General features: G+C 47.1%; 2 protein-coding genes across 3 annotated transcripts in view; both read left to right on the top strand.

Moving 5' to 3' along the window:
* The first annotated feature begins 1,729 nt into the window (after nt 1–1,729).
* On the top strand, nt 1,730–11,882 carry LOC137562620 (zinc finger protein with KRAB and SCAN domains 1-like). Of its 2 annotated transcripts, XM_068274133.1 has the most exons (6): nt 1,730–1,776; nt 3,759–3,862; nt 3,949–4,071; nt 4,640–4,737; nt 4,848–5,766; nt 11,073–11,882. In XM_068274133.1, the coding sequence occupies exons 3-6, from the start codon at nt 3,987–3,989 to the stop codon at nt 11,792–11,794; spliced, it is 1,824 nt and encodes a 607-aa protein (XP_068130234.1). In that variant the 5' UTR covers nt 1,730–1,776; nt 3,759–3,862; nt 3,949–3,986; the 3' UTR covers nt 11,795–11,882. The 2 variants fall into 2 exon arrangements, with proteins under 2 accessions (XP_068130234.1, XP_068130235.1); XM_068274134.1 differs by lacking the exon at nt 3,759–3,862 and having other exon boundaries at nt 1,734–1,776; nt 3,993–4,071.
* A 5-nt stretch (nt 11,883–11,887) lies between these two features.
* LOC137562104 (uncharacterized) overlaps nt 11,888–23,345 on the top strand; it is a 99,370-nt gene continuing 87,912 nt past the window's right edge. Inside the window, exons 1-3 of the mRNA XM_068273441.1 lie at nt 11,888–13,010; nt 14,079–15,835; nt 15,886–16,725. Coding sequence (XP_068129542.1) covers nt 11,983–13,010; nt 14,079–15,835; nt 15,886–16,725 — 3,625 coding nt within the window. The 5' untranslated portion in view covers nt 11,888–11,982. The remainder of the gene's footprint in view (nt 13,011–14,078; nt 15,836–15,885; nt 16,726–23,345) is intronic.

Raw genomic sequence — 23,345 nt, 5'->3', positions numbered from 1 at the left:
AAATTCTGGGCTTCATCAATCTTCATACTCTTCAGATATCCTTGTGGTACAAAAGTTTATCTATAGTGAGAGCAGGGCTTGTGTTGTGGCAATTATTCAGCTCTAGTGAGTGCAGGGATTGTGGTATGACAGTTTATCAGCTATAGTGAGTGCAGAGCTTGTGGTATGATAGTAAATCAGCTATAGTGAGTGCAGGGTTTGTGGTATGGCAGTTATTCAGCTATAGTGAATGCAGCAGGAATTGTGGTATGGCAGTTTATCAGCTATAGTGAGGCCAGGGCTTGTGTTGTGGCAGTTATTCAGCTTTAGTGAGTGCAGACATTGTTATATGGGAGTTTACCAGCTGTAGGGAGTGCAGGGCTTGTTAACCCACTCATATCGATGATCACACCTCCTTTCAGTATAGGTAGTAAGATGATCCTTCCCCCTTCAGTATAGTAGCCAGGTGCCCCCCCCCCCCCTTCTTCAATATAGGTAGCCAGATGGCATCCCCCCCAATTAATTATAGTTAGGTTCACCCAAAGTTGAGCACAGAAATACTCGCCGCTTGAAGGTTTAATTGCAGTACCACATTTTTAACTCTACCTCCTGGGTCAGCATCAATCTCCAATAGCCAGTGTCTCTCATCATGTGACCTTAAAGGGATACTGTAGGGGTCGGGGGAAAAGGAGCTGAACTTACCTGGGGCTTCTAATGGTCCCCCGCAGACATCCTGTGTTGGCACAGCCACTCACCGATGCTCTGGCCCGCCTCCAGTTCACTTCTGGAATTTCTGACTTTAAAGTCAGAAAACCACTACGCCTGCACGCCCGTGTCCTCGCTCCCGCTGATGTCACCAGGAGTGTACTGCGCAGACACAGACCATACTGGGCCTGCGCTGTGCGCTCTTGATGACATCAGCGGGATCGAGGACACGGCAACGCAGGCGCAGTGGTTTTCAGACTTTAAAGTCTGAAATTCCAGAAGTGAACCGGAGGCGGGGCCGGAGCATCGGTGAGTGGCTGCGCCAACACAGGATGTCTGCAGGGGACCGTTAGAAGCCCCGGGTAAGTTCAACTCATTTTCCCCTGACCCCCCTACAGTATCCCTTTAAAGTCTCCGGCTTCTGGAGAGTGACTGTGGCTGGACAATGAGAGAAAGATGAAGATGTGGCGCTGCAGTGGAGCCTACAAGCGCTATTGCTATGCTCACTATGCTGCTATTCATGAGGCCCCCTGCTGGTCTATATGCCCTCCTCAGTTGCCTTGTGGGTAATCCTGCCATGGTCATGACACTGACTGACTGGCCTCAGAGGAGCTCAATAACTAATCCCTCACATTGTACAGCACCACAGAAGGGACAATCACATAAATATATACGTTTGGGAAACGCCTCCATGGTCCTGGTCACGCCCAGATTATATTGGCCCCGCCCTTATACCGTGCAACACCCCTTTGCCTCCCTGATACTCCCTGGCTGCTCTCTCTCGCTATAATTGATGATAGAGCCTGCAGTTAGCTGAATGACCACAAGATGGCGGAAAGATGTTACTGAGAAGTACATAATCATAGAGAGGAAGTGAATGATAAGAGCCCGTAAGTTGGAAGGAGCATATCGTCCTGTAGCACCCGCAGCCTCTGATAGCGCAACAATGGCACAGAGCAGGTCACGTGGGGAGGTGACGTCAGATGGAATGCCAATCAGTCCGCGCTCCTCTAGGAAGAAAGAGACCGGAAGTTGTCATAGAGCGGAAATACTGGGAGCACCTCGTGCTAGTTGCAGAGGAGGAGGTGAAAGGTTACTTTGTTTATTTTATTTACATTTTTGCCCTCTGTAACTAATACATCGCATATAGCACACTGTCACATAGAGGGGGAGGAGCACATAGAGGGGGGCAGGTAGGATAGGTATTGTGGGGGTGAGGGGCTCATAGTGGAGAGGAGCACATGGGGGGAGGACATGTATTGGGGTGAGGAAGGAGCACATAATGGGAGAAGAAAGGACAGATATTAAGTGGGGAGGGGAGGAGCACATACGATAATAGGTATTGGGGTGGAGGAAGGGAGGACAGGTATTGGGGTGGAGGAAGGAAGGACAGGTATTGGGGTGGGGAAGTGTATAGCGTAGAGCAGGGATCCCCAACCTTTTTCAGCCCGGGGCCCGCTATCCAGACCAAACTTTTCTCTGAGGGCCGTGGTTAGTGGCGGTGGCCCCTCCCCTTCCCCGATTTGGAGTGTAGTATATAGGTAAGTAGGTATTTAGGTATAGTTGCCCCCAGTATAGGTAGCTAATACAGTTGCCCCTGTATAAGGAGTATAGTTGCCCCAGTATAGTTAGATAGTATAGTTACCCCAGTATAGCTAGCATAGTTACCCCAGTATAGCTAGCATAGTTACCACAGTATAGCTAGCATAGTTACCCCAGTAAAGCTAGTATAGTTAAATCCCCAGTATAGCTAGTATAGTTAGCCCAGTAAAGCTAGTATAGTTACCCTGAGTGCCCCCTCCCCCCGCGGCCACTGCTCCTGATACCTTATGAGCTGGCGTCCGCTTCCTCTTTTATATTCCCTGGTGGCCCCTCTCCTCTTTGCAGCATGTTCTATAATGGCAGCGCGTCCCACAGCGGCTGTAAAGAGGAAGGAAGCGGGGCAGTGGCTTCCTGTAGCAGTGATATACATCATGGGAACCGCTGTCCCGCTTCCTTCCCTTTCTACAGCAGCTGTGGGATGCACTGCTGTTATAGAAGATGCAGCAAAGAGGAGAGGGGCCACCAGGGAGTATAAGAGAAGATGCAGCCACCAGCTCATAAGGTAACAGGAGCAGCGGCCGCGGGGGAAGGGGTTCTGAGAGACCCAGGGGTTGGGGGCCCCTGGCATAGAGGACATTCTGTGCACTTCTTTTTTTTTTTTTTTTTTCGTTATAAAGATTTTTATTGAGAATAACACATGAGGTTGTACATAAGAAGAAGAACAGTGTCCAAGATTCAGAACAATAGTAAACATTGAACAATTATAATAAGCATTGAACATTTGTAGGTTGATTGCATGACATGTGAGGCATATCTCCTCAATTAGCTAAATAGTGGATAGTCATATACTGGTTGCCCATGAAATTCCAAGGGCCTTTAGCTCAAGATACTCCCAAACCGGCATTTACATTACCTAATAGGTAGCCAGGTGTGGGTATCTATCTTTTACATTGATATGCCAGTATCCCAGAGACACAGTGGGCCAGAACGGACCCTCCCTAGGATAATATGTTGTGAAGTTTAAGAGCTTATGGAAGTTTTGAAGTGATTTGCTTGAACCTCGGGTGTTATATAATAAATCTATTCAAAATATTATTGCTGGTTGTTGTGAATATAATAAATCTTACTACAACATGACTAAACAAACTAAATTATAGAAACTGAATATTTGAGAACAACTATCTCTCTCTTAGAAATTTACTATTATTGGTACTATGATTCGTGGCTTATAGTGTATGATTTATGCCTGAGTAAGGGGAGGGTGAAAAAACAAATATATAGGTAAATGTATACGTTATTTGGATGAATTCAGGTGTTAAATAGATTAGATTAGTTCCAGTCAATTGGTATCTGAAAATTAGATATTTCTAGACCTAATCTGCTTCTCACTTTTTCATTCTGTGCACTTCTTGTCTGTCATACCAAGGGAATAGACAACCTCTACCTTAATGAGAGCAGACTTGGACGTGACTGGAGAGGTGAGGGGTGTTCTGGGGGTGTCGCATGACCTTACTTTCAGTCTTCCCATACAGAGTTTTCCATGTTTGAAATCGGTTAACCACTGCAGTGCCCCCACTTCACCTGTGAGGGACATAAGAAGCAGAAGCCCACAACATCCTCAGTGATCTACTGTCGGGTGAGTTGAGCATTACCAGGAATTATGGGACAGTATCCAGTGACAGCGAATTTTGTGGGTGGTGACTGTATTATTCTATGTGTCAGGTTCCTATAAGGAGACACACTGTCTAATCTATTTCTCCATGGAGGAGGGGCAGTATATAGAAGGACACCAGGACCTCTACAAGGACGCCATGATGGAGAATCAGCCACCCCTCACATCACCGGGTAAGAGGAGACTTTCATTTCTTGTAAAGGAGAGAGCAGTACTTAGGGTTTACCTAGACCCTCCCTTATATCCATCATCTGCTAAACACATACAGTATCTCACAAAAGTGATCGCACTTCTCTAAATATTTTATCACATCATTTTATGGGACAACACTGAAGATAAGACACTTTGATACAATGGAAAGTAGTTGGTGTGCGGCTTGTATCACAGTGAGATTTTGCTGGGCAATCAAAGTGCAGGGATCACATCTTTTAAAGTCACTGGATCCGAAGGGGCTCGGGGTGGGACGAGTGGAGCGACCGGTATTGGCAAGGAGCGGGCATAAGTTACGATCTCTCGCCATGCTGCACTACTGCAGCATAGTGTGTGCTCAGCACCCGCTCCACTGACTCTGCTTAATTATGCACGCTATGCTGCCACTAGCATGCGTGGTGTGCTGGGAGTAAAAAGTAAGTTGCGCTGCTCTATTAGCGCTCGTAACAGTAATTTATTAGCGCTGTTTGGCAGCGCTATTGCTAGTTAATCAACCCCAATGTATTCAGTCAGTGTGTGTGTTTCTTACAGATGAATCAAGTAACAGAAACCAACCAGAGAGAAGTACGGGTCCTCTTTATTCTTGGGATTGTCCACAGGAAGGTCACACCACCCCCCACCATTATCAGGTAGGTGCAACTGAGAATCCCCAGAGGCTCCAAACTGTATTTCATTATCCTTCTGCAAATGCTGTTATCTGTATTCACAATTTAAATTAACTCTAATTATGTGAACTTAGGGTGGAGAACCGATACATGCAAGTGTTGTTGTTAAAAAGGAAGAAGAGACCAATGTGAGGGATCAGTCTATGGACAAGGGAGACCTGGTGGGGACAAATAAAGTAAAAGAAGAGACCAATGTGAGGGATCAGTCTATGGACAAGGGAGACCTGGTGGGGACAAATAAAGTAAAAGAAGAGACCTATGTGAGGAGTTATCAGCAGTCTGTGGAAGAGAGTGACATGATGAAGACAATCGAAGAAGAAGAAGAAGAAAATGAGACATATGTGAGGAGTGATCAGCAGACTATAAAGAAGGGTGACATGATGAGGACAAGTAATGAGGAAGAAGAGAAATATGTGAGGGATGATCACCAGTCTATAGAGGAGGGTGACATGAGGACAATTAAAGAGGAAGAAGGCGGCACATATGTGAGGAGTTTTCAGCAGTCTGTGGAGGAGGGTGACATGCTGAGGATCATCAAAGAAGAAGAAAATGATATGTATGTGAGGGGTGATCTGCAGACTATGGAACAGGGTAACATGATGAGGACAAGTAAAGAGGAAGAAGAGACATATGTGAAGGGTGATCAGCAGTCTGCTACAGAGGGAGACACAATGAGTATAAAAAAAGAGGAAGAAGCGGAGACATATGTAAGGAATGATCTGCAGCCTATGAAAGAGGGAGACATGATGAGGACAATTAAAGAGGAAGAAAATACATATGTGAGGGGTGATCAGCAGTCTGCGGAGGAGGGGGACATGATAAGGACAATCAAAGAAGAACAAAATGAGATGTCTATGGAGAAGGGTGACACAATGAGTACAAAACAAGAGGAAGAAGAGGAGACATATATGAGGAGTGACCAGCAGTCTGTGGCGGAGGGTGACATGATGAGGAAAAGTAAAGAGGAGTACAGTGTTACAGAAGGCAGAACAGGTGAGTAATCAGCCGTAAATATAGAATAAATGGGTATCTTTATTGCTGGTGTGACTGTGTCACTGCTCACACACTGGCCTGATTCGGGGGTTATGCTATGTACTGATTAGTTTTTTGCAAGCAAAATGTAGAAGACAGAACAGGCACAGCAATATTCTAGCAGCAGTTGGCAAGTGACAGTGTTAGTAAGCAGCTTTGGTTGACATTCAGAAGTAGCAGACAGGGTGGTTTCATGCCAGGATATGCGTGCTCAAGCCAGGAGGGTGTAGAGTAATCAGACATATGCAGAAAAGAAGACAGGCTGGCACTTGCAAAGTTCAAAAGCATAAAAGCAGCTTTATTCCATCTGGCTGGCAATCTTTAGATATGCATAATATTAGGTTCAGTAGAAAACGATTCCTACCCTTCTGTAGATGGCTGTGGGGTCGCCTAACGACCGTTTCGCTCCTTGAGCGTCTTCAGAGGCTGCTGCGCAGCAGCCTCTGAAGACGCTCAAGGAGCGAAACGGTCGTTAGGCGACCCCACCGCCCCCACCGTACCTCACAGCCATCTACAGAAGGGTAGGAATCGTTTTTTACTGAACCTAATATTATGCATATCTAAAGATTGCCAGCCAGATGAAATAAAGCTGCTTTTATGCTTTTGAACTTTGCAAGTGCCAGCCTGTCTTCTTTTCTGCATATGTCTGATTAGTTTTTTGTCAACTTAAAGTGTACATGAGATAGCAAAATAAAAAGATTTTATACTTACCTGGGGCTTCCTCTGGCATCGTAAGCTCCGATGCATCCCTCACCATCCTTCCGAGAGCTTCTGTTTAGTCACAATCTGGCTCAGCTGCGCCAGTCGGCTCTTCTGTGCATGCACAAAAGAGCTGGCTAGCATGACTGAGTCAGTTTACCAGGCCTGATTGGGTCTAAACGGAAGCACTTGGGAGGATGACAAGGGACGCATTGATGCTCATGGGGCTGGAGGAAGCTCCGGGTAAGTGTAAAATCTTTTTATTTCGTCATCTCAGGTTAACTTCAAGCTATCATTCTTGATTGTGTTTGGTGACAGCTTACTAACCATAACAGTACAGGTCCTTCTAAAAAAATTAGCATATTGTGATAACGTTCATTATTTTCTGTAATGTGCTGATAAACATTAGACTTTCATATATTTTAGATTCATTACACACAACTGAAGTAGTTTAAGCCTTTTATTGTTTTAATATTGATGATTTTGGCATACAGCTCATGAAAACCCACAATTTCTATCTAAAAAAAATTAGCATATTTCATCCGACCAATAAAAGAAAAGTGTTTTTAAAACAAAAAAAAAGTCAACCTTCAAATAATTATGTTCAGTTATGCACTCAATACTTGGTCGGGAATCCTTTTGCAGAAATGACTGCTTCAATGCGGCGTGGCATGGAGGCAATCAGCCTGTGGCACTGCTCAGGTGTTATGGAGGCTCAGGATGCTTCGATAGCGGCCTTAAGCTCATCCAGAGTGTTGGGTCTTGCGTCTCTCAACCTTCTCTTCACAATATCCCACAGATTCTCTATGGGGTTCAGGTCAGGAGAGTTGGCAGGCCAATTGAGCACAGTAATACCATGGTCCGTAAACCATTTACCAGTGGTTTTGGCACTGTGAGCAGGTGCCAGGTCGTGCTGAAAAATGAAATCTTCATCTCCATAAAGCTTTTCAGCAGATGGAAGCATGAAGTGCTCCAAAATCTCCTGATAGCTAGCTGCATTGACCCTGTCCTTGATAAAACATAGTGGACCAACACCAGCAGCTGACATGGAACCCCAGACCATCACTGACTGTGGGTACTTGACACTGGACTTCAGGCATTTTGGCATTTCCCTCTCCCCAGTCTTCCTCCAGACTCTGGCACCATGATTTCCGAATGACATGCAAACGTTGCTTTCATACGAAAAAAAGTACTTTGGACCACTGAGCAACAGTCCAGTACTGCTTCTCTGTAGCCCTGGTCAGGCGCTTCTGCCGCTGTTTCTGGTTCAAAAGTGGCTTGACCAGGGGAATGCAGCACCTGTAGCCCATTTCCTGCACACGCCTATACACAGTGGCTCTGGATGTTTCTACTCCAGACTCGGTCCACTGCTTCCGCAGGTCCCCCAAGGTCTGGAATCGGTCCTTCTCCACAATCTTCCTCAGGGTCCGGTCACCTCTTCTCGTTGTGCAGCATTTTCTGCCACACTTTTTCCTTCCCACAGACTTCCCACCGAGGTGCCTTGATACAGCACTCTGATAACAGCCTATTCGTCCAGAAATTTCTTTCTGTGTCTTACCCTCTTGCTTGAGGGTGTCAATGATGGCCTTCTGGACAGCAGTCAGGTCGGCAGTCTTACCCATGATTGCGGTTTTGAGTAATGAACCAGGATGGGAGTTTTTAAAAGCCTCAGGAATCTTTTGCAGGTGTTTAGTAGAGTTAATTAGTTGATTCAGATGATTAGTTTAATAGCTCATTTAGAGAACTTTTTCATGATATGCTAATTTTTTGAGATAGGAATTTTGGGTTTTCATGAGCTGTATGCCAAAATCATCAATATTAAAATAATAAAAGGCTTGAACTACTTCAGTTGTGTGTAATGAATCTAAAATATATGAAAGTCTAATGTTTATCAGTACATTACAGAAAATAATGAACTTTAACACAGTATGCTAATTTTTTTAGAAGGACCTGTACAGACACCTGGTGGCTTTGGAGTACCCTGTTCTATTGAGAGGGAAGGTGGTGAAGGAGTGAGAAGCATCCACTACATCTTGCAGCAGCAATACAATGCTGATCAGGCGAGGACTTTCTAACTGTGAGAGTGACTAAATTGTCTTATGTAGCTATTAGTCGCTGATTATTATAAATGATAGAAATATTTCATGTTTGTGGTTTAAATTAGTTCTACCAGCCTGTAAGGTTGAACTCGATGGACGTATGCCAAATAACTATGTAATAAGCTGATAATGCTAACTGAACACTACTGTACACAGATTGGTCGCTGTAGGGGGTGACTTAGTGTTACCATCCTATAATAAGCTGATAAAGGTCACTGTACATAGATTGGTCACAGTAGAATAGGGGGTGACTAAAGGTGCGTACACACCCAACAATTGATGTCGCCGTTAGGGATAGGGACCCCATCACCTTGGGCGACATTGCTGGGCCGGACTTTACAGATGCATGTCAGCTGTGTTTCTGACAACATGTTCTGTTGTTATATGGGGGGGAAGGGACAACAGAGCAGCGTGTGTGTGACATCACGTGGCCGTTGGGGAGTGGTGTCTCCAAAGATGGCCAAGTTGATCCACCAGGTGAATTGCCTGCCGATCGTCTGTTGCTGGTTGGGGGGCCTCTGTACACTCGCCTATTGGCTGAGCTGGTCGTTATAGGCTGCCTCAGCCAATTGTAGTTAGGTGTGTGTACGAGGCTTTAGTGTTACCGGCCTGTAACAAGCTGATAACCGTCACTATACATTACTGTACACAGATTGGTCACAGTAGGGGGTGACTTAGTGTTAACGACTTAGTGTTGGTGCCACATATCCAACATGCATGGGGGTTTAAGTGGACCTGAACTCTTGCACATGACAGAAGGAAAACATCGAGAAATACACCCTGCATGTATTCAGAGAGTTTAGCCTGTCTAATTCCTTCTCATCTGTGACTAATCACAAATTGTAATTTGATCCCTCGGCTGTGTCAGTTCACTTCCATGGCAGAGAGGCTAATTTGAAAGCACAGGATGTTAACAATACGTCTGCTTCCATGAAAGCAGGAAGTAGATACACTTCAGATTTATTGCAGCATTTGTATCAGCTGTAACAATGAAATGTTTTTCTTTAAAGGTTATTATGCTGTTGCGTATCTTTTAGAGCAGAGAGAAACTTCTGAGTTCAGGTCTGCTTTAAGCCCCGCTGCCGACGTCAAGGCCAATCTCCTAGAAGGGTTTCTATGCTAAGAGTGGATGCATCTGCAGCCTACACCTACTGTGCAATGGGGGTATCTATGATTGAACACATCTGACATAGGGTAAAAAGCCTAATGCTGGGCATACACGGCCTCGATTCCGCTGGCTCGATCCCGGCTCGTCCCCACCGGCACCTCTATCGATCCCCGCTCGCCCCCGCGGGCGCTCCTTATCTTCCGCTCGATTCCCCGCTATTGTCCACCCGCGGGGATCAAGCGGGGAATCTATCCGGCAGGTCATCGGACCTGTTGGATATTATCAATCGAGCCATCAGCGGCTCGATTGATAAGGAGAAAACGCTCTGTGTATGCCCAGCATAAGAGCAAACTTACCTGATATGACCCCCCCCCCCCCCCCCCCCTTCCTTGTCAGGCTGCTTTTTATTTGCCTAGGAGACATTTTTTGCTGTGACCTAAGGTGCGTACACATTACTGATTTTATGCCCAATTGCCGTTCAAACCGGATGTTTGAATTACTTGTCATTGTCATTCAAACAAAAAGTTGTTCAGTTTCCTTGTACATACAGACAACAAAACTTTGAAATGCTAATTACAGCTATTTGAAATGTTGTTTGACTGGTCAATGGACTGGATAGAACAATGAACCAGATCAAACGAATTGTTTTTTAAATGTCTATTAGTGTCAAAGTAATAGACTTTCAAACAACAAGTAATTTGTACACAGCTTTGGACCTAACTGTCGTTTGAATGACCATTAGTCCATGGATCTGCCAAGCGGATCAGTCAAAACTGTTGCTATCAGTCTAATGATGGTACGTAACACGTCCAACGACCGGTTTGAACAACAAGTCATTCAGAAATATCAGGTGTGTGTACGTACCTTACGTGTTAGTAGTCTGTAATAAGTTGATAAAGGTCGCTGTACATTACTGTACACAGATTGGTCGCAGTAGGGGGGGAGTTATGTATAGGAGTATATACAGTATGTAAGCATTTACATCCAGCTACAGTTTTAGTTGTTTTGGTGCTCCAAAAATGTTTTCCTATAATTTAGAGTTGCATAATGCCAAAATATAATTATTTGCCCAATTAGGAACATGAGAGAGGAGTGTATGCGTGACACGAGGATACAATGGTAATACAAATTGTGTAAGTGAAAGCCCATTGCTCTACAAACTTAACACAGATTTATTGCTATAAGTATATATAGGTCTGTTGTCACAAGAGTAAAACTCTACAGTTCACTGCTTTTCCATGTATGGCCAATGCTTTAGCTGTAGGGAGAGTCAATGAGATGCAAATAACTGAATTGTATGCAAATGTCATGTAAATAGTATGCAGGCATAACAGGAAGTGATGATGTTTCTCTATTTGCAGCACTGAGTCCCGGCATCAGGAACCTTTCAAAGACTCGTCTCTGTTTATCCACAGACTGTACAATGGATTATGATGTCATTGGACAAGAGTCTCCTGCAGCTTTCCTGGTCACCCCAAATATTTCCCCAGACACCCCTCACCTGTCTAACCCTGTGGGGCCTCATACCCAGTACAGCTCTCCCACTGCTGGAGGATCTTGTTCCTGCTCCATGTGTGGGAAATGTTTTGCATGGAAGTCACAGCTTGTCATACATGAGATATCTCACACTGGAGAGAAGCCCTATTCATGTGCTGAGTGTGGGAGATGTTTTATACGGAAATCGCATCTTGTCCTACATGAGATATCGCACACTGGTGAGAAGCCCTATTCATGTGCTGAGTGCGGGAAATGTTTTATACGGAAATCGCATCTTGTCCTACATGAGCGATCGCACACTGGTGAAAAGCCCTATTCATGTGCTGAGTGCGGGAAATGTTTTGCAGAGAAGTCAAAACTTGTCATACATGAGAGATCTCACACTGGTGAGAAGCCCTATTCATGTGCTGAGTGTGGGAAATGTTTTGTATACAAATCTTATCTTGTCATACACAAGAGATCACACACAGGTGAGAAGCCATATTCATGTGCTGAGTGTGGGAAATGTTTTGGGTATAAAGCATACCTTGTCAAACATCAGAGATCTCATGAGAGATATTCCCCCAGACTCCCCTCACATGTCTAACCCTGAGGGGCCTCATACCCAGTTCAGCTCTCCCACTGCTGGACGATCTTATTCCTGTTCCATGTGTGGGAAATGTTTTGTGCTGAAATCAAATCTTGTTATACACGAGAGATCTCACACTGATGAGAAGCCATATTCATGTGCTGAGTGTGGGAAATGTTTTGTACATAAATCACATTTAGTCATACATGAGAGATCTCACACTGGTGAGAATTCCTATTCATGTGCTGAGTGTGGGAAATGTTTTGTGTCCAAATCAGCACTTGTCAGACACGAGAGATCACACACTGGTGAGAAGCCATATTCTTGTGCTGAGTGTGGGAAACGATTTTTATGCAAATCAAAACTTGTCAGACACGAGAGATTGCACACTGGTGAGAAGCCATATTCATGTGCTGTGTGGGAAATGTTTTGTATGCAAATCAAAACTTGTCATTCATGAGCAATCTCACACTGGAGAAATGTCCTATTCATGTGCTGAGTGTGGGAAATGTTTTCTATATAAAACTCTGCTTGTTCTACATGAAAGATCTCACACTGGTGAGAAGCCATATGCATGTGCTGAGTGTGGAAAATGTTATGCACATAAATCACATTTTCTCCATCATGAGAGATCACACACTGGTGAGAAGCCCCATTTATGTAATGAGTGTGGGAAATGTTTCGCACAGAAATCAAGTCTTCGCCTTCATGAGAGATCCCACACTGGTGAAAAACCATACTCATGTGCTGAGTGCGGGAAATGTTTTGCAGAGAAATCAAGACTTGTTAGACATGAAAGATATCACCCTGGTGAGAAACCATATTCATGTGCTGAGTGTGGGAAATGTTTTACACAGAAATCAGAACTTGTGATTCATGAGAGATCTCACACTGGTGAGAAGCCATATTCATGTGCTGAGTGTGGGAAATGTTTTGTACAGAAATCAGATCTTGTGAGTCATGAGAGAGCTCACACTGGAGAAAAACCCTATTCATGTGCTGAGTGTGGGAAATGTTTTGCAGAGAAATCAAAACTTGTCATGCATGAACGATCTCACACTGGTGAGAAGACCCATTCATGTGTTGAGTGTGGGAAATGTTTTTTACGGAGACCACATCTTAATAGACATTTGAGATCTCACACTGGTGAGAAGCCATACTCATGTGCAGAGTGTGGGAAATATTTTGCACAGAAATCATATCTTGTTATACATGAGAGATCTCACACAGATAAGTAAGGGTCAATGAAACGTAGCATTGCCTTTAGTGAACCTGAACTGGCCACAACATACTGATATCCATCTTCCTAACATAGGTAGAAGTAGGGATGGTGAGGAGAGTGCAGCAGCCAATAACAGGCTTGTTCAGTTCTGCTTATCTTTCTCTCATCACTGGTGAGTAATTTTATTATTGCACAGAGTGTGGGAAATGTTTTGGCCAAGAGTGTTCTTTCCCAATGTTTTTTTTTATTTCTTGCTAGATGCACATGGCAGCATATTTACACAGGATTCTAAGGACTCTTTCATGCTGCTCAGTGGATTGGTTGGTAAAGCATCAACGCAGTAGGGACAGCCATACTATCCCAGGGAAAAACACACATATAAGTACAGTAGATAAATACTTGTTCTATTTACTTAGCATATGTATTGTATTGCCCACTTTTTTATTTTGGTGAATGTTATATAGTAAATAAAGAGGAAACTGTTCCTGGCATTTTCCATTTGTATTCCCTCTGACTGAAGCCAAACCTGATGTCATTTCCTCACTTTTTTTTCCTCCTAGAAAAACTGCACTGTCCTATCTGACTTGCTTTGTAAACATGTAAGCACAGCAGAGATCATTTCAACATCTGCTACCTTCTCAGTCTTGTGTCACACTGAACTGCCCTCAGCCAATCAGTGGGGAGCAGGATTGTGGGAGGGGAGATGTCAAGCGTCCTTCTTGTCGGCAATGTACCAAATAGAGCCAGGCTGACTGAGATAAGATTCATTTCAGCAGAAACATTTCTGATTAGATTGGAATGCCTGCAATGTAGGGTCAGGTAGCAGGCTGCATAATAAACACAGAGCAGTGGGTAAATGGAATTTGATTTTATGGTTTAAAATCCTGCATTAAAGTCCCTGAATAGAGATGACATGATGAGATAAACATGGGTACATATAGTGCTAAGCCTAGCTACAACTTGTTTTGTGTCCACTTTTTACTTATTCTGTTGCAAGGGTTAAAGTAAACTCATAATTGAAAATAAAGCAAAATTTAGATACTCCCTCTGGATCCTCCTCGCTCTTCTCCCGACCACCAGTCCAGCGCTGCACCCTCTGGATCCTCCTCGCTCTTCTCCCGACCACCAGTCCAGCGCTGCACCCTCTGGATCCTCCTCACTCTTCTCCCGACCACCAGTCCAGCGCTGCACCCTCTGGATCCTCCTCACTCTTCTCCCGACCACCAGTCCAGCGCTGCACCCTCTGGATCCTCCTCACTCTTCTCCCGACCACCAGTCCAGCGCTGCACCCTCTGGATCCTCCTCACTCTTCTCCCGACCACCAGTCCAGCGCTGCACCCTCTGGATCCTCCTCACTCTTCTCCCGACCACCAGTCCAGCGCTGCACCCTCCTCCTCACTCTTCTCCTGACCACCAGTCCAGCGCTGCACCCTCTGGATCCTCCTCACTCTTCTCCCGACCACCAGTCCTGCGCTGCACCCTCTGGATCCTCCTCACTCTTCTCCCGACCACCTGTCCAGCGCTGCACCCTCTGGATCCTCCTCACTCTTCTCCCGACCACCAGTCCAGCGCTGCACCCTCTGGATCCTCCTCACTTTTCTCCCGACCACCAGTCCAGCGCTGCACCCTCTGGATCCTCCTCACTCTTCTCCTGACCACCAGTCCAGCGCTGCACCCTCTGGATCCTCCTCGCTCTTCTCCCGACCACCAGTCCAGCGCTGCACCCTCTGGATCCTCCTCACTCTTCTCCCGACCACCAGTCCAGTGCTGCACCCTCTGGATCCTCCTCACTCTTCTCCCGACCACCAGTCCTGCGCTGCACCCTCTGGATCCTCCTCACTCTTCTCCCGACCACCAGTCCAGCGCTGCACCCTCTGGATCCTCCTCACTCTTCTCCCGACCACCAGTCCTGCGCTGCACCCTCTGGATCCTTCTCACTCTTCTCCCGACCACCAGTCCTGCGCTGCACCCTCTGGATCCTTCTCACTCTTCTCCCGACCACCAGTCCAGCGCTGCACCCTCTGGATCCTCCTCACTCTTCTCCCGACCACCAGTCCACCGCTGCACCCTCTGGATCCTTCTCACTCTTCTCCCGACCACCAGTCCTGCGCTGCACCCTCTGGATCCTCCTCACTCTTCTCCTGACCACCAGTCCAGCGCTGCACCCTCTGGATCCTCCTCACTCTTCTCCCGACCACCAGTCCAGCGCTGCACCCTCTGGATCCTTCTCACTCTTCTCCCGACCACCAGTCCTGCGCTGCACCCTCTGGATCCTTCTCACTCTTCTCCCGACCACCAGTCCAGCGCTGCACCCTCTGGATCCTCCTCACTCTTCTCCCGACCACCAGTCCAGCGCTGCACCCTCTGGATCCTTCTCACTCTTCTCCCGACCACCAGTCCTGCGCTGCACCCTCTGGATCCTCCTCACTCTTCTCCCGACCACCAGTCCACCGCTGCACCCTCTGGATCCTTCTCACTCTTCTCCCGACCACCAGTCCTGCGCTGCACCTTCTGGATCCTCCTCACTTTTCTCCCGACCACCAGTCCAGCGCTGCACCCTCTGGATCCTCCTCACTCTTCTCCCGACTACCAGTCCTGCGCTGCACCCTCTGGATCTTCCTCACTCTTCTCCCGACCACCAGTCCTGCGCTGCACCCTCTGGATCCTCCTCACTCTTCTCCCGACCACCAGTCCAGCGCTGCACCCTCTGGATCCTTCTCACTCTTCTCCCGACCACCAGTCCTGCGCTGCACCCTCTGGATCCTCCTCACTCTTCTCCCGACCACCAGTCCAGCGCTGCACCTTCTGGATCCTCCTCACTTTTCTCCCGACCACCAGTCCAGCGCTGCACCCTCTGGATCCTTCTCACTCTTCTCCTGACCACCAGTCCAGCGCTGCACCCTCTGGATCCTCCTCACTCTTCTCCTGACCACCAGTCCAGTGCTGCACCCTCTGGATCCTCCTCACTCTTCTCCCGACCACCAGTCCAGCGATCCACCCTCTGGATCCTCCTCACTCTTCTCCCGACCACCAGTCCAGAGCTGCACCCTCTGGATCCTCCTCACTCTTCTCCTGACCACCAGTCCAGCGCTGCACCCTCTGGATCCTCCTCACTCTTCTCCCGACCACCAGTCCAGCGCTGCACCCTCTGGATCCTTCTCACTCTTCTCCCGACCACCAGTCCTGCGCTGCACCTTCTGGATCCTCCTCACTTTTCTCCCGACCACCAGTCCAGCGCTGCACCCTCTGGATCCTCCTCGCTCTTCTCCCGACCACCAGTCCAGCGCTGCACCCTCTGGATCCTCCTCGCTCTTCTCCCGACCACCAGTCCAGCGCTGCACCCTCTGGATCCTCCTCACTCTTCTCCTGACCACCAGTCCAGCGCTGCACCCTCTGGATCCTCCTCACTCTTCTCCCGACCACCAGTCCAGTGCTGCACCCTCTGGATCCTCCTCACTCTTCTCCCGACCACCAGTCCAGCGATCCACCCTCTGGATCCTCCTCACTCTTCTCCCGACCACCAGTCCAGAGCTGCACCCTCTGGAAGTTCGCAGACAGGCTCCCATCCTTGCAGGTGGGCACACTTTGCAGGATGCCTTGTGCTTGTGCAGTAGAATGGAGAAGCTCCGCCTCTGTGGTAAAAGCAAAGCTTGTATGGCTCTGTGCTACTTCCCAGTGAAAAGTGTTCTGCGCAGTGTGGCCACGCTTGATCATGGGCGGGAGCAAGGTCAGACACACCCTTTCATAAGTGCTTGTTGAGGAGGTTTGGGAGTCCTAGTACTGGATTGGTGGAGGTGAGAACTATGGGTATACTGAGGTAAGTACACTTTTGGGGCACTTTTTTTTTCTCTTCAGCTTGAGGCAGGATCTGCAGTCACATTCAGACATGGGTTTCCTGAAGAGTAAATAAAAGCCCAAACACTTTAATCTGACTAAACAAACACCTGACAAAAAGAGAGCATTGAAAAGAGAATTGTTTTGTTTTTGAACCAGGAGCGGAATGAGGCAGATTTTAAATCGCACTGATATGGTAGGGCTGCAGTGCACAATTTAGAGTCCAGGTAAGGTATTATGCTGACCAGCCGTTGGTTAGCTTACCGAGAGACTGTAGTAATTTGAAATCTCTGATTTATTACAGAAGAGTATAGACAATCCCTGTATTTATGCAGAGGCAGCTGGCAGCTTAATTTGGATTGCTTGCGACACTATATGCCCCCCTCCTTCCCGCCAGCACCTACTATCAGCTATGTAGTTGTGAATCCTAACTACTGCTGGTCTGCTGCAAATATACTTATATGTCAGCACATGGCTCCCTGTGAGCACCTGTCAGAGCAACCTGATAGTATCCAGGAGACCAGGTGGAGCAGGGGGGTGAAAGAGACATGACATGGGCTTGTTCCCCATCCCAAGGGTGACTTCCCTTCACTTCCATCCACTCCACAAGATTCTACCACAAAATACCAGATGCTATTGCCAATCTACACACTACCCAGACTGAAAAGATGAATCACAGGAACCGGAAGCAGCAGGGATAACCTTCAGATATACCAAACATGGCAAAGATATTTGATAAACTAGCCTCAATTCAATTTAAAAAAAGTAGAAAACCTTTACTGAATATGCTTCATGCTAGAGTGTGGAACGAGGAGTCCATTAAATGTTTCATACATTCAATGCGATTAAATTAGTAAGGCTAGGCACAGGGAGGCTGACCTCATACACACATACACCCTCATGCATGCTAGGATCATGGCCATGATCTACTAAGAGCAAAGGAAGCAAAGAGGGAAAGAAAGCGATAGACGACCGTACACAAGGTATCTCCTCCTCCAGTGGTAGACAGATCATGTGTATGCTCAGTGTGTATTTTATCCCATAAGTGGGGCTTGCACTCTTTTGCAGGTAGGCACTCATCTGTTTTTAAGTAGCGCTGTTCATTTCCTTGCTATGTACATACACAAGGTATGCCAGAAAAAATTCTTGCGGTATCCAGCAATATATAGCTCTGAAATGCCACAGCAGTTAGCATAGCGGATAAAAACTCTTTAAAGAAAACCTGTACTGAAAAAAGAGCCCCTGGAAGTACTTAGCTCGGGGGGAAGCCTCTTGATCCTATTGAGGCTTCCCCTGTCCACCTCAGTCCCACGGTGATCTTCCTGGGCTGCTCTGAACAGCGGCCATGTAAATATTTACCTACCCCAGCAGGCGTAAGTCGCCTGCACAGTACAGCAGACCCGACAGGGATCGGCTATTCCTGCCTGATACTGTGCCTGCGCTGGGGAAGGTCAATATTGCAGGCGCTATTGCACCTGCGCCACAGGCTGACAAATTGATGGGGGTAGCCTCAATTGCATCCAGAAACTTCCCCCTCTGAGGTAAGTACCCTGCAGGGGCCCTTTTTTTCAGTACAGAGAAGCTTGAAAAGCATGCAGATACTGAGTTCAGGAGACTTAGGGTCATAAGTTATCCCTCAGCTGCTTAGTCCTACATACAAGCCATATAGCATTCAACAGTGTGTTAGTTGGCCTGTTCGCAAAGGCAACAGAGCGCCTTCATTATTTGCTCCACAATGGCTCACAAGCATGTGTGGCTCACCAAGGCCAGCTATGACACACGGGAGATTTTCTCATCACACTTGATCAGCTGTCCTCTACAGCGTGCGCGCTGGGGTCAGAGTGCATGATGACTGTGACTTGTGGTATGGGTGTTATCAGCTTTAGTAAGTGCGGGGCTTGTGGTGTATTAGTTTATCAGCCATAGTGAGTGTAGGGCTTGTGGCATAGTAGATTGAAAACCACAAAAAGCGAATACTCACTCCCAAGACAGCAACTTGCCAATTACATTGGTCCCCAGACAGCGTGTCAGCCAATAAAAAGATGCACATACATGCACCTGTGTTTGAAGTACCAAATGTAGCAAGAGCTGGAACGGAGCCTACAAGCAGTATTTCTGTGCTTGCCACACTGCTATTCATGAGGTCCACTGCTGGTCTATATGCCTCCCTCAGCTGCCTTGTGGGTAATCCGGCCATGGTCATGTCACTGAGTGGCATCAGAGGAGCTCACTAAATAATCCCTGACATTGTACAGCATCACAGAAGGTGTTTCACATAAATATATACGTTTAGGAAACACCTCCATGATCGTGGATACGTCCAGATTATATTGGCCCCACCCTTATATCTTGCCACACCCCTTTATCTCCCGGATACTCTCCAGTTGTTCTCTCTTCCTATAACTGATAATAGAGCCTGCAGTTAACTGACTGACCACAAGATGGTGACCTGGTGATAAGCGCTGGATTTAGCATAAGGCACTGTAGGCATGTGCCTACGGGTGCCTTATGCTACAAAAGCAGCTCTCTAAATCCACCTATTGCAATTTAAAAGCTGGGTGCATGATTGCTGTCACTCCCACGGCCCGCTTTCCCCACCTGCAATCTCATCTCCCCCACACAAGCCACACACAGATAACACAGCCAGTGCTGCCGGTTGCTGGGAACTACATGGACGGAAATCAAAGAACAGCTAGTAGGCTATAGCTCCGCCTCCCCCTTGCGGCCCACCAGAGCTAGAGTTGCGGCGCTGAGCCTCCTCTGACTTAGAATACTCATCTCTTCAGGATCGGGAGCGGATTACAAACAAAGCAAGGCCACGCTGACGAGTCCAGCCAGCCAGCCACCCACCAGTCAGGGCAGGTAACAACCTTGCACAGCCAGTGCTGCATGCCATGTGCAGGTTGGCAGGTACTGAGCACTGCCTGATGCCATATTGCATTATTGTAATCTGAAGTAGCCAAAATGCAATGGAGGTGGGTAATTTCCAGTTGTAACCAGCCTCCCTAATCTAATCCTGGGTACACACAATGCGTTTTTTTCGGTCGATTTTCCGTTCCATTGATTTGCAGTTTATTTTTCCGCTCAATTCTCCTATCTTTTCTTATCTATTTCCATTCACTTCTATTGGAAATCGACCAGAAAAACGATTGAAAATAAGATAGGAAATTTTCTATTGAACCATCTATCTGAAAAACTATCTTATGGTGTGTACCCAGCATTAGGACAATTCTATGTTGGGGGCAGTTTTTAATGCCTCCTCTTTCTTCCATTTATGCCGACTGCTGGCCGCTGGTGTATCAGATGTGCTGAATATTTACAACTTTTTCAATCTTGAATATTAATTGAATCAATATTTTAGCTTAATAAAGCTGTATATACTCAGCACATCTGATAACCAACAGCCAGTTTGCATGAATTGAAGAAACCGAAGGGATTAAAAACTGCAATATCCCAACTGCTGCCGCCAACGTAACCAACAGAGACCAGCCTGACCATTCCTCTACCCATCCTCTGCACATCTGCTCCTGTGTCAGCCCCCCGCTCCATCGCTGATTGGCTGAATCTTGTTTCTTGGCAACAGCTCGGCTTGGTATCTGTAAGGCCTGAGTAGGTGATGCCCTACAACCAGTGATGGGCCGAACCTCCGATTTTAGCTTCGCGAACCGGGTTCGCGAACTTCCGCGGAAGGTTTGCGGAAAAGTTCGCGAACCGCAATAGGCTTCAATGGGGAGGCGAACTTTGAAAAATAGAAAAAATTATGCTGGCCACAAAAGTGATGGAAAAGATGTTTCAAGGGGTCTAACACCTGGAGGGGGGCATGGCGGAGTGGGATACACGCCAAAAGTCACAGGGAAAAATCTGGATGTGACGCAAAACAGCATTTTAAGGGCAGAAATCACATTGAATGCTAAATTGCAGGCCTAACGTGCTTTAACCACTTGAGGACTTAGCCTTTACCCCCCCTTAAGGACCAGCGCTGCTTTTTCAGATCTGTGCTGGGTGGGCTCTACAGCCCACAGCACAGATCTAATGACAGGCAGAGCGACCAGACCGCCCCCCTTTTTTCCCCACTAGGGGGATGATGTGCTGGGGGGGTCTGATCGCCCCTGCATGCTGTGGGTAGCGGGGGGGGGGGGCACCTCAAAGCCCCCTCCACCGCACGATTCCCCCTCTCCTCCCTCCCTCCCCCGAGAGATCGGAGGCTGCACAGGAACGGATCTGTCCTGTGCAGCCTCTAACAGGCTCCCCGCTGTCATGTGACAGCGATCCCCGGCCGCTAATTGGCCGGGGATCGCTGATCTACTACAACGCTGCTACTGTAGCAGCGTTGTAAAAATGTAAACAAAGCGGATTATTTCCGCTTGTGTTTACATTTAGCCTGCGAGCCGCGATCGGCGGCCCGCAGGCTAATCACGGAGCCCCCCGCCGTGAAGTGACAGGAAACAGCCGCTCATGCGAGCGGCTGTTTCCTGATTAATTAGCCTGCAGCCGGCCACTTTGCCGACGCGCGGTATGAGTGCGCGGTCAGCAAGTGGTTAAAACATCTTTCATGTGTATACATCAATAAGGTAGTGTAATTAGAGTACTGCTTCACACTGACGCACCAAACTAACTGTAACGCACCGCAAGTTACCAGCTGTTTGTGTAGTGACGGCCATGCTGGACTACTGCGCAACATGGCGAGATTGCTCTTCCTCACTCAGTGATGTCAGGTAATGTGTGACTGCCTTCGTAACTTTCCATGGCATTGTTAAAAAGCTTACGTTTTGTTTTTAAATTACATTTTCTACTTGCTGTGTACTTGTTCAGTACCGCTACAATGAGAATCCTTTGGAGGCGGGCAAGTCTGGCATTGTGACCCCGGGTAATGGCCGGGGAATTAGGGTTTGAATCCGGTGTGGAGCCTGAGCAACAGCTATCACTACACATCCAAGGAGGGCAGCAGGCAGGCATGCACGCCTGCCCCGAGGTAGTGACCAAAAATAACAATACAGGAGGACTATCGAGGGCTTGCTGTATTTGAAATGAATGTACTTTAAATCCTTTAACGAGAACCAGTTATGGCGGGCAAAGATGACACCACATTCCTTTCACGAGAATCATATGGAGGCGGGCAAGTCTGCCATTTGTGACCCCGGGTAATGGCCGGGGAATGAGGGATGGAATCCGGTGTGGAGCCTGAGCAACGGCTACCACTACACACCCAAGGAGGGCAGCAGGCAGGCATGCACACCCGCCCCGAGGTAGTGACCAAAAATAACAATACAGGAGGAGGACTTTCGAGGCCCTGCTGTGTATTTGAATGAATGTACTTTAAATCCTTTAACGAAACCAGTTATGGCGGGCAAAGATGACACCACATTCCTTTCACGAGAATCATATGGAGGCGGGCAAGTCTGCCATTTGTGACCCCAGGTAATGGCCGGGGAATGAGGGATGGAATCCGGTGTGGAGCCTGAGCAACGGCTACCACTACACACCCAAGGAGGGCAGCAGGCAGGCATGCACGCCCGCCCCGAGGTAGTGACCAAAAATAACAATACAGGACTCAGGAGGACTTTTGAGGCAATAATTGTAATGAATCAACTTTAAATCCTTTAACGGGAATCCGTAATGGAGGGCAAGTCTGCCATTGTCACCACGGGTAATGGGCGGGGAATGAAGGTTGGATTCTGGCCCGTAGTGGGAGCCTGCTGAGACCCATGCTGTAGCTGCCCTGACCGTGCTTTGCAGACCAGGCATCTGTGGTCAGATGGACCCTTGACCCAGCGGAAGACAAACCAAGTCGAAAGCATTTGCCAAGAATGTTTTACGGAGGGCAAGTTTTTGCCATTTTTTTAAATTGTTTGAAAATGTAGATGGTTGTATTTTTCAATTGTTTTAAAATGTAGATGGTTGTATTTTTAAATTGTTTGAAACTGTAGATGGTTGTTACATAGTTACATAGTTATTTTGGTTGAAAAAAGACATACGTCCATCGAGTTCAACCAGTATAAAGTACAACACCAGCCTGCTCCCTCACATATCCCTGTTGATCCAGAGGAAGGCGAAAAAACCCTTACAAGGCATGGTCCAATTAGCCCCTAAAGGGAAAAATTCCTTCCCGACTCCAGATGGCAATCAGATAAAATCCCTGGATCAACATCATTAGGCATTACCTAGTAATTGTAGCCATGGATGTCTTTCAACGCAAGGAAAGCATCCAAGCCCCCTTTAAATGCAGGTATAGAGTTTGCCATAATGACTTCCTGTGGCAATGCATTCCACATCTTAATCACTCTTACTGTAGAGAACCCTTTCCTAAATAAATGGCTAAAACGTTTTTCCTCCATGCGCAGATCATGTCCTCTAGTCCTTAGAGAAGGCCTAGGGACAAAAAGCTAATCCGCCAAGCTATTATATTGCCCTCTGATGTATCTATACATGTTAATTAGATCCCCTCTAAGGCGTCTTTTCTCTAGACTAAATAAACCCAGTTTATCTAACCTTTCTTGATAAGTGAGACCTTCC

This window comes from Hyperolius riggenbachi, chromosome 3 (genome assembly GCF_040937935.1).
Source record: "Hyperolius riggenbachi isolate aHypRig1 chromosome 3, aHypRig1.pri, whole genome shotgun sequence".
Taxonomy (NCBI): domain Eukaryota; kingdom Metazoa; phylum Chordata; class Amphibia; order Anura; family Hyperoliidae; genus Hyperolius; species Hyperolius riggenbachi.
Note: the sequence above shows the minus strand (reverse complement) of the source record. Positions and strands in the feature narration are given on the sequence as shown.

What these genes read in the sequence shown, in the direction of transcription:
- LOC137562620 (XM_068274133.1), top strand. Translation starts at nt 3,987, where the DNA reads ATGGAGGAGGGGCAGTATATAGAAGGACACCAGGACCTCTACAAGGAC. An exon ending in GCCACCCCTCACATCACCGG is followed by an intron (nt 4,072 to 4,639) that starts GTAAGAGGAGAC and finishes TGTTTCTTACAG; the next exon opens with ATGAATCAAGTAACAGAAAC. An exon ending in TGTTACAGAAGGCAGAACAG is followed by an intron (nt 5,767 to 11,072) that starts GTGAGTAATCAG and finishes CTCTATTTGCAG; the next exon opens with CACTGAGTCCCGGCATCAGG.